Genomic DNA, 10,184 nt, shown 5'->3' on the forward strand with positions numbered 1-10,184 from the left:
GAACTTTTTGCACTTTTATTTTGTTTCAAAAGTTGAGTTGTTCCCACAATGCAGACTCTTCTCATGAATATTCACGCGTCTGTCAGCCGAGCTATTGTCTCCTCATTCAATTGTTTTATTGTTTATCACCATAATGAAGCACCCACGTGACGAGTGAGCAAACCCGCACGCACACATTTTTACCCTTGAATGCAAGTAGACCTTCAAAAATATAATCCCGGCCCCTCATTTTTTTTTTTTTTTTTTTTTTTTTTTAAAGTTTGGAAATAAACGACGCGCAGGCGCACTAACGAGCATCCAGGAGTGGAATCAAAGTGGCTCTTGTCTTTTTTTTTAACGCTTCGATTATTTCGAGGAAGCTTTTAATTAGTGCGCTCCTCCAGCGGAGGCTGCAATGAAAGAGAGATTATTGGCAATGTCAAGGATACTAATTGAATGTTGGACTTCTAACAATTAGCCCGCTTGCACAGCCATGTCGACTCGTTTACACGTCTCGGCCGTAATAGGCTGTGACTTTGTTGGTGAGTTTGAGAAACACAAGCAAAATTCTTCGGACAACATCTTGACTCCTCATTCAAGAGAAATTGAAGTAAAAAAAATATTTAGAGCCCATTTAAAAAAATAAGCCATTTCCATTGTGTTATTTCAACACGCTTGTGTTTGGGCCTTGAATAGGATCCGCTGTTGCTAGGTGAAAATATTGGGATTAACATCTTTTGTGGGATTAAACTGCTGGACCTTTTGTGAGTATTTTTTTTTTATTTTTTTTGAATTGGGGGAGAAATAAAAGCGTTAAGATGTGCTTCATCATATTTAAAAAAAATAAAAAATTATTAAACCCATTAAATTATAGGTTTCATTGAGGTTAAAACAAAAAGGCCTTGTTTTGATTTTTGTCTTCCAACTAAATATTTTAAATTACATTTTTGGTTACCCCATAAAATGCCGTATCGTTCAGTGAAAGCTCATGGGACCTTTTTTTTTTTTTTTTTTTTTTTTTTTTAAATTCTTTTTTTATGTCTTCTTTGGAGCCGTTTTGTGTGTGGATGCGAGCCTTCATATTATTACTACCACTTGCAAAGTCTCATTTAATTATTAGCGTCTGCTCTCTTCCCCCCCTCCCACTTCCAGAAAAAGAAAACATGTTGGAAGAGAGTGTGATGCGAGGAGGGGCTGACAAATTGCATACAATACAACAGATCACAGTTTCGAAGGCTAGCACATAGAAATAAAACAAAAACAAAAAAACACATGTACCATTTATATAAGACACACTGATTGTCTCTTAGAAACTACATATTGATTCTTCATAAACACTGTTTTGTTTTGTTTTTCTTAAATAAAGTAGTGCATCCTGCATGTCCACAGAGCTTCATTAAAAGGAGGTTCTAGTCCAAGGTTCTCGTTCCGTGGCCTTGTCCTCAACAGGTGCACTGCTAAGACATGGATGGGGGGGCTACAGGTGAGTGGAAGAAGTAAAGAAAAATCTCTTCGCCAGTGCTCAAATAAATTAAACCTCTCCTCTAAGAGAGCGTTTGAAGCGGGGTCCCGCACCTCCAGTTTTCATCGAGGGCCCCGCGCGCGCATGTGTCCGCAGCGGTGTGAGCAGTTCACAGGACCTGGAATTTCCACGAGGAGGTCTGATCCTTATAATCCAAGCAATCGGCATTGAAGTTCAGCTTCCACGACGCCGCTTGGTCCTTATAATCCAGGCAGTCCGCCGTGGAGTTGAAGCCCAGGCCGGAAGTGCCGTAGCCCTGCGTGGAGAGCGACGCCGGCGACTGGTTGAGGTGGCCCGCCACCGCGTTCGTGCCCATCGGACTCAGGGTCGAACCCGGGCCGGACAGCTGGTGGTGCATGGGGGTGAGGTAAGAGCCGCAGTCCATGCCGCCGAAGTAGGACGTGGAGCCGGCGTAGCCTTGGCCGTAGCCGGACGCCTGCGTGTAGGTCATCGGGTAGGACCTCTGCATGCACGACGACGAGGTCGACAGCGGGTCCGAGAGCGGCGAGATGGAGGCCGGGCTCCAGATGGACACCGGCGCCGTGCTGCTGGAGATGGCCGGGACGGTGGTGGTGCTGGTGGGGGGAGTGAACTGGCCGCTGGCGCCGCTCTCCGAGCTCACTTCTCGGCTGGGGGAGCTTTTCTTCTTGGCCGGCCGCGCCTTGTTCGGGCCGCCGTTCTGCTGCTGCTGTTGCTGCTGGCGACACTTGGCCCGCCGGTTCTTGAACCAAACCTGCAACGAGCCGACGCAATTGGCAAATAAAGAGCTTTGAGTAAAAGTTCGTTAACGCCGACATTTTCTCAATCTGTGCTTTATTTTGTCCACTCAAACCTTTCTTTTTTTCTTCTTTCTTCATTTACGCACATAAAAAAAAAACTAGCACGTAGGCTACACTTTTAACCCCTTTATCAACCAAAACAAACGTTTACTTTTTATCATTTTCAGTAATGGTTCGAAAAATTGATGTCTTTTATAAGAGCAATAGCATAATAATAAGAATAATAATAATAAGGACAATAACAAATACACACTTCAAAGGCTTGGAAACGGCCCACTGAATTGTTTTGATTATAAATGTTATTTCAAATGTTATTTTTCAGTGCATTGAATATGGGAAATATTAGTAGCGACTATTTTATTTTATCATCAGCGCATCTTTATTTGAGTTCTACAAAAAAAAAAGTGCTAGAATCGCCCCTTAAAAAAAAAAAAGAAAAAAAGAAGTAGGCCTATACCAAAGGAAAATTATGGTCAAGTCACCTCAAAACTGAGTTGTTTTTTTTTCTCTCTTTACTGGTTTGTCAAGCAGGCAAATAAAGACATAAGAACAACTATAATTTAGGCCAAAAACAATCTAAACGAACACCACATCCGTTTACTTTATTTATTTAATGCCAATTACATTTTAATTTGATTATTGCCAGCATTCATTTTCATTGAATTGCATTGCTTAAAAAAAAAAGTTTGTCAAAATTGAGCTAGCTTGGAGGACATAACTCCAAAACTACTGTAGGCTATATTTACAAACGTGAACAGTTAAATTAAAATAAAAAATATATATATCGATACCACTGCGGCAACAAATCTTTATTGTGAAAGCAGCAAGCAGTCGCCATCTTTCATTTTGAAGTCCTATTTTTATTTAATCGACTCTTATTTTTGTTTCTTTATAACTGTCACTCGACGGAAGATATTTTTAATAAAATATGAAATACCTATTTTAATCTGTTTCCACGTGATTTATTTATTTATTTTTTTCAAATTGGCTTTTTCCACGCTAAATATTTTCATTACCGGATGTTCCCCAAAAAATCAAAACCTTATAGCGACTCACCTGTACACGAGATTCAGGTAGATTGATTTTGAGAGCCACTTCTTCGCGCATGAATATGTCCGGATACCTCGTCTTGGCGAATAACGCCTCCAAGACGTCGAGCTGCGCGCGCGTAAAAGTAGTCCTCTCTCTTCTCTGCTTCCTTGGCGTCGCTGCAACAGCAAGACAACAAAAATACAAAGTGAAACGATATGAAAACACTTTTAAAAGATTCGCTGAAGTAAGACGACGAGTAATTTTTTTCATTTTTTTTTTTTTTGGTTTGGCGCGCGAATCCCGGATTCGTGTTTGTGACCAAATCACGACGCGGACAAATGTAACTCGGATGTATAACTTCAGAAAAGCAGTGACGTTATCTGGGCTTTTATTTTTTTAATGTAAACATCACCAACGGAAGACAGTTGTCGCTCACCTGGATAGCCCACGGACGGATGCAAGAGGTCCATTCCGGAAGTGGTTAAACTGAGCCCATTGACTGTGTAAGGTGGTTGCTTTAGATACGACATCATGCTAATGTTGGTCTGGTGGCTCAAGTTGGAGAAAATGTTGGAAATGGATGAAGCGCCTGATGTGCGCCTGCTGTCCTCACTGTAGACACCTGACCACAAAAAAACAACAACAAAAAAACAAAAAAAAACGGCAGCGAGTTAACGATGCACACAAAAATAAAAGAACCACAAGCAAAATTATAAACATTGGCTCAATGTTTTCTCCGTTGAATTTAAGCAGAATAAATATTCCACATTTGTGGCATAGCTGTGTGCATTTTGTTTAAAGATATACCTTAATCACTATTTTTATTATTTTTTGAACAATGTAAAAGTACAGTATATGAATGTCCCTCATCCGTTAGCCTTATTTCTTCGGTTGTCCTTTTTTCCAACGGTTTTGTGCACCTCGTCCCAATCTGCCACGCTGAAACATGTCGACCAGTTGCACATTCCCGCTCAATAATCATAATAATAATAATAATAATCATCATCATCATCATCACCCCTGGCCGAGTTTAATTATCACAGCACCTTCTTTTTAACGTATTGATTAATTAACGAGCTAATCCAAGTGGCAAGTGAGTTCAGATGATTGTAGTCCAATTTCCTGATAAATATGCAACGAGTCTCGGCTGAATGTTTGATGATGAAAGGCCTGCGTTTGCATTTTAAAATCATGTAGAATCGATTTATCGTTTATTCTATCAAGCAAAATGGAACATATAGAAATAAGTTTCTTGCTCTTAAATTATTCATGCTAATTGCTAAATGTGAAAATGTACACTCAATTAATGAATGCAATACGGGAGGCCTAAAATGGAACATTTTGCTCAAATTTTGAGGCATTTTTTTTTATTTACATGTTTAAAGGAATGTTGTTTTGTTTTTTTAATAAATGATTTTTTTTTTGTCTTTGCCTATACTTCACTGAATGGTTCGGGTCTTGAATATATCCAAGAAATGCTGATTAAATACAAACCCAGCAGCTCTCTGAGAGCGACATGCAGATTTGGGCCAACGAGTGGAACTCAGAGTTCGAAGCAAACATGGTGAAACTGCATTTAGCTATTATGCTGTACACAGATGGACTAAATAGGCTGCCAACAGAAGTGAAGTCAGCCCCGAGTGTATAAATGCTTTTTAATCCAGGTTAAAAACTTTGCTTTTTTTTTTTTTTTCCTCGTAAGGACTTTTAAACAGCTTTAATTAATCATGTTTTTTCCTTTTTATTATTTTTATTATTATTTTAAACTTCGCTAAATGTTTTTAAAGTTTGCTTAATAATTTTTAAATATTGAAAATGTTTTTTTTTTTTGTTTTTTTTAGTAAATTTTGTAACCTGTTATTTCTTTGGTTCCTCTTTTTTTATTTTTCATGATTTTACGCAATACATTATTTCATCCCTCACCAATATGTGAAAAAAAAAAAATGTTTTAATTTGTTTTATGTCTGTGTGCTTTCTGTTGCGGGCAAATGGAAGCTCTGTTTCAAATTTCAACGAGCTAAAACAAACAGTGAGAGACGAAAAAAAAACCAAAAAAAAAGTGAACCCACCTTGCTCCCGAGTGCAAACGTCTTTTTGTGCGTCCTCCTGAACGACTGATAAAAGTCGAGTGAGAGCAACGACGTCCAGCTCAATATCGAAAAAGATGCCACGGAGGGAAAAAACCTAAGCAAAAAAAAAAGAAAAAAAAGAAAACAGTATCCGCAGTGTCAGAACACAAAGTTCAACGTGGAGCGCCTGCGTTGCGTTTTGAAGCCGTGCTGCAGCAGCGAAATGATGATGACGATGATGAGGATGATGATGATGATGATGATGATGGAGGAGGAGGAGGAAGAGGAGGAGGAGGCAGCATAGGATTTGTTGGTGTGTTGGGAGTGAAGTGCTTGGAGTTGGAATTTGTACAAAGAGGCAACCAATAGGAGCTCAGCTCCCACACACACTGGTGCTGGTGGGTGTGGGGGGAGGAGGGGCGGGTCGGGGTCCCCCCCCCCCCCCCTCCCCACCTCAGATACTTTTTGGAACCACTGCCCTCATCCAATGGCCAGTTTAAAAGTGCAAATTAAGTGGAAGTATGCTTGCTTGAAAATGATGAAAAGTTGAGTTATTATCACTTTATTATTATTATTATTTTTGAAATACCATTTTGCGTAAGGTAAAGAATTTTAAATCATTCCAAAATAAATTAAAGACAATAAGGAGAGAGCAATTAACGTCCTTTGGAGAGAAAGAGTTAAAAAAAAAAACAATGTCAAGAGACGCCTTTTCCCGCGCGTCGTGTCGCATGCAGGAAAAAAAAAGAGGATTTAGAGATTTATGTCTTCAAAAAAAAAAAGTGTCCTCTCATCCGCAGAGCATCGAGTGTGTCACAAGACTGCAGGCCTGCGCCAGAGACAAACACAAGCACGAGCTCCGGGATGAAGAGAAGGAGGAGGAGGAGGATGAAGATGTTCCAACCGCAAGACGAGATGCGAGGTAAAATATACTTGAACGTCGTTTTCTTCATTTGAAATATTCACACCACATTTTTTATGATGACACTCGAGCTCGAGAGTGAGATTTTCGTCACAGCGACATATTTGAATATTGATTATTGACGATTTGGAGTTTTTTTCGATCTGTCGGCGTGCCATCAAAATGCCTGCACCAAATTATCATCACCCTCTCGCTCTCCTCTCATTTTTGTTAGACCCTCAAAGTTGGATTTTATTTTTTTCAATCGTCATCGTTCACTTGAGCAGAGGGATTTCTCTCTCTCTTTTTTTTTTCTTCATGGGGGCAGCAGATAGTTGAATATTTATTCGACACATTGCATTATTATAAAGAAAAATCAATCTTATGTTGACATTATTTTTGGTATAATAGGGCCATGGTAGCCTATCAGCAATATCGTTGATTTTTCTTTTATGTACCATGCATGTTATTATTTCTAAAGAATTTACTTTTTTTTTTCAAATTATTTAAAGGAACGTCTATTATTTATTTATTTATTTGTTTATATATATATATATATATATATATATATATATATATATATATATATATATATATATATATCGTGTTCATATTTTCGTTATTTAAGGAAGGAAATCATCATGGCCATTATTATTATTATTTACATTTTATTTTTGCATTTATTTTACATTTTGTTGACACTCCTTTCCACTCATTTATTTTTCTATATACCCGCATTTGATTTCCTAAATATCTGCGTGTCAAATGAGCAAACGAGCACGTCTGCGCCAGTTTATCTGGCGCGTGGAAGTATATAGCTCAATAATTGATGGGCTGCTAAAAAAAAAAAAAAAAAAAAGAAGCGGGGCCGTCCGCGGGGAGTGTGCGTGTTAAAAGGACGTTTAAAGGCACAAGGAGTTAAGCGCCCCTGGCGGGCTGCGTGCGCTCCCACCGCCTTTTTATTTTTTTTTTTTTTTTTTTTTATCTCCGCCTCTGCTGCACTCCACCTTAGGCTGTGCATGAAAGCAGAGTCTCCTCCTCCAACCTGTGATTCCCACTTTGTCTCACTCACTACTTTGATAGCCGTGAGGGGCTCGGAAGGGGCTCGGGGGTGGCAGGTGGAAAGATTTGGGCCAATTAATAAGTCGTTCGCACTGTCTCGGCACATTATGTATATTAAAAAAAAAAAAAAAGACGTGATAGAATAAACATATGTATCATAAATAATTGAGGAGAGCAAATAGAAGACAAGCTGGTTGAGAATTTAAATACTGGCAACCCCACACACTCAAGCACATGCATATTTACCACTTATATAGCTCGCTTCTTGTTTCATATCTGCATGGATGAAGAGGAAGAATGTGTTGGAGGAATTTATTCTGTGCAGAAAAAGCAGGAAAAAACAACACTACATTCTTCTTTTTTTTAACCACTGTATTTCCTTTTTTTTTTTTGCACATTTTTTTAAAAACAATAAACCTGCCATTTTTTGTCTTGTTGGTCTTCAAAAATTAGAACAGCAGTAACAGAATTAGTATTAGTATTTCTTTTAACGTGTATAAGTGAAACCTTTATTACACACAGTGGATCCGCAGCTGTGTGTGCGTGTGCTCGGAAGAAAAAAGAGATTTGAGGCGAATGAGGATCATCACAAGCTGTATTTTAATTAGCCCGCGAGACTCAATATGAGGCTACAAAATATGACACCTTTGCAATGAAGGTGCACTAAATGTATCCAAAATGGACGAGCAGTCCGAAAAAAAAAACATTCGACAGTGTTACTTCAGCTCACAATTTGATTTAACGCTTCAAAAGTGTCAATATTGTTCTTCATTAAATACAGTTAAAAATACGGAGCCCCTACATGGTAGAAAAAAATAAAACAAAACAAAAACTTTGCGTTCACTCGCAAATCTTTGCGAGAGAACGCAAAGTTGTTTTTTTCGCCTACCATTGCGCCTTAAACACTTCCGGGTCATCTTCCATGTGAACAAAAGCGACGTGTAAACAAAGCAGTGGAAAAATACATGCTCCATCCTAGTCGCTTTGGGAAAGCTTTCCCACTCTTTTGTTTCATGTTTAGAAACGTTCCGTCCTCGTCGCTTTTGTTCACATGGAAGATGACCCGGAAGTGTTTACGGCACAGCTAAGGTGACATGTTAGGCGAAAAAAAACAACCCCAAAACAACTATGCAATCTTTGCGAGGGAACGCAAAAATGTTTGCGAGGGAACGCAGTTATTTTTTTTTCTACCATGTCACCTTAGGGGCTCCGTATAAAAACAACACTTTTGAAAGATGGAGTTAAAACAACCCTGATGGTAGTTGAAATGTAACACTAGTCAACACTGGTCAGTGTTGATTTTGCACTACGCTAGTGTGCAAAACTCAAAACGAGTTGCTGTCATTAACACTAGAAATTTTAATACTAGCAAAAATATTTAACTCTCGTAGACAGTAAAAAAAACAATAACAAAAACTAAAATTCAAGTCAATTAAAGTACCACTTCTTTCCCACACACTGGTACAAGATTACTACATTCTACAAAAAAAGGCACCATATTTGTAGTTAAAGTGAAAAATGTATTTAAAAATGCATCGATTGGACCCAAACTCCTTTTGTTTGTATGTCAGTGTTTCACAGTGATAAACAAAGAGGAGAAAATGGCTGACTCGTCTTTCTCAAACTAGAGAAGTACTGGTGTGGAGGCGGAGCTTAATTACATCACTGCTGAGTTAATCTAACATTACACTAGGTGGTCAACTCTGTAAAAAAAATACCCTGGACACCATTTAATTCTAAAATATTAAAGCTAGACTTCAGGAGTTAAAATTAACACCCAAAAATTTGAATACTCCAACTTTTGGCCAAAAACGTATAAATACGTTCTATTTTAAATATTACCATGCTCCCAAAGATGTAATTATACATTTTGGCTTTGATGCAACCTCTGAACTGAAGAGAATGTTTGAAGCAGTGGTAGTTATTACAAAAACGGCCAGCAGATGGCAGCAGAGTATAAGAGATCAAAAAGCTCTTTCCCCCACTATTTTAAACAGATTTGTGAATAATGATGAAACTTAGCCATGTTCTAATGCTAATTGATGCAAAATGGAAACAGCTAGAAATACACTTTTTTTTCCTGATGAAAGAAGACACTTTAATCTTTCTTTTGGTAAGTTCCATTTTTTAATAGCAATAGGACACAATATGCTATGGCCGTTGCAAAATCAGTCAAAATCCAGTAAAACAGCGTAAATGTCCTGGGAGTGAATGAGTTAATGATAAACAAAAACAAAAAAATCAACCAGTTCAAATCCAGCTTCATTCTGGCTCTGCTATTCCCACATTGCGACAATATTCCACGGGGAGATGTAGGTCAAAAGATGTCAACAAATACAAGCAGTAACTGTCACACACGTTTAGGATTCGAAGTGCCGCAATTTTGCAAGCGCAAATCGTCAAAACTTTCCATCCTCCATGCGGATCAAATGCGGCCCCACAAGGCCATGACTGCAATGTGTGCGTTTGCCAAGTTGACGCCTTTTAATTAGAGCTGTGATTGTTGTTGTGTTGCGTTGTGTTTACGCAGGAGTTCCCGACAAACAAACGGATGCAATTAAATTCATTGTCATCGCTCATCGACACTGAGGAAGGGGGGGGGGGGGGGGGGGGGGGCAGCACGCCAGGCCAAGTCAAGGTTGTCCGAAGGAGAAGCGAAGACACTCAAGTCAACTCAAACTTGACAGTTTTGTTCATTTCAGGAAGTGACGAAGTGATTTCGGGATGCGCCGATATCGGCACAAGACTGACATTTGATACATACTTGAATATGTCATTATGTCTTGAAATTTGGATGAAATTGTGTTTTATTTTGATAAAATATTCTTGAAAGACAAACG

At 38.8% G+C, this 10,184-nt stretch overlaps 1 protein-coding gene and 1 long non-coding RNA gene across 2 annotated transcripts; one reads left to right on the forward strand and one right to left on the reverse strand.

Annotated features, from left to right (window-relative positions):
* Positions 1–1,074: 1,074 nt before the first annotated feature.
* otx2b (orthodenticle homeobox 2b) lies at positions 1,075–5,786 on the reverse strand. The gene is made up of 4 exons (XM_077539710.1): positions 5,382–5,786; positions 3,749–3,934; positions 3,337–3,488; positions 1,075–2,234 (listed from the first exon to the last, which is right to left on the reverse strand). The coding sequence occupies exons 2-4, from the start codon at positions 3,843–3,845 to the stop codon at positions 1,611–1,613; spliced, it is 873 nt and encodes a 290-aa protein (XP_077395836.1). The 5' UTR covers positions 3,846–3,934; positions 5,382–5,786; the 3' UTR covers positions 1,075–1,610.
* A 97-nt stretch (positions 5,787–5,883) lies between these two features.
* Positions 5,884–9,938, forward strand: LOC144032021 (uncharacterized). Its single transcript, XR_013287663.1, has 3 exons — positions 5,884–5,983; positions 6,182–6,303; positions 9,875–9,938. It is a non-coding gene; the product is annotated as an uncharacterized LOC144032021 (long non-coding RNA).
* Positions 9,939–10,184: the final 246 nt, after the last annotated feature.

The sequence above is a fragment of the Festucalex cinctus genome, chromosome 12 (genome assembly GCF_051991245.1).
Source record: "Festucalex cinctus isolate MCC-2025b chromosome 12, RoL_Fcin_1.0, whole genome shotgun sequence".
Classification (NCBI taxonomy): domain Eukaryota; kingdom Metazoa; phylum Chordata; class Actinopteri; order Syngnathiformes; family Syngnathidae; genus Festucalex; species Festucalex cinctus.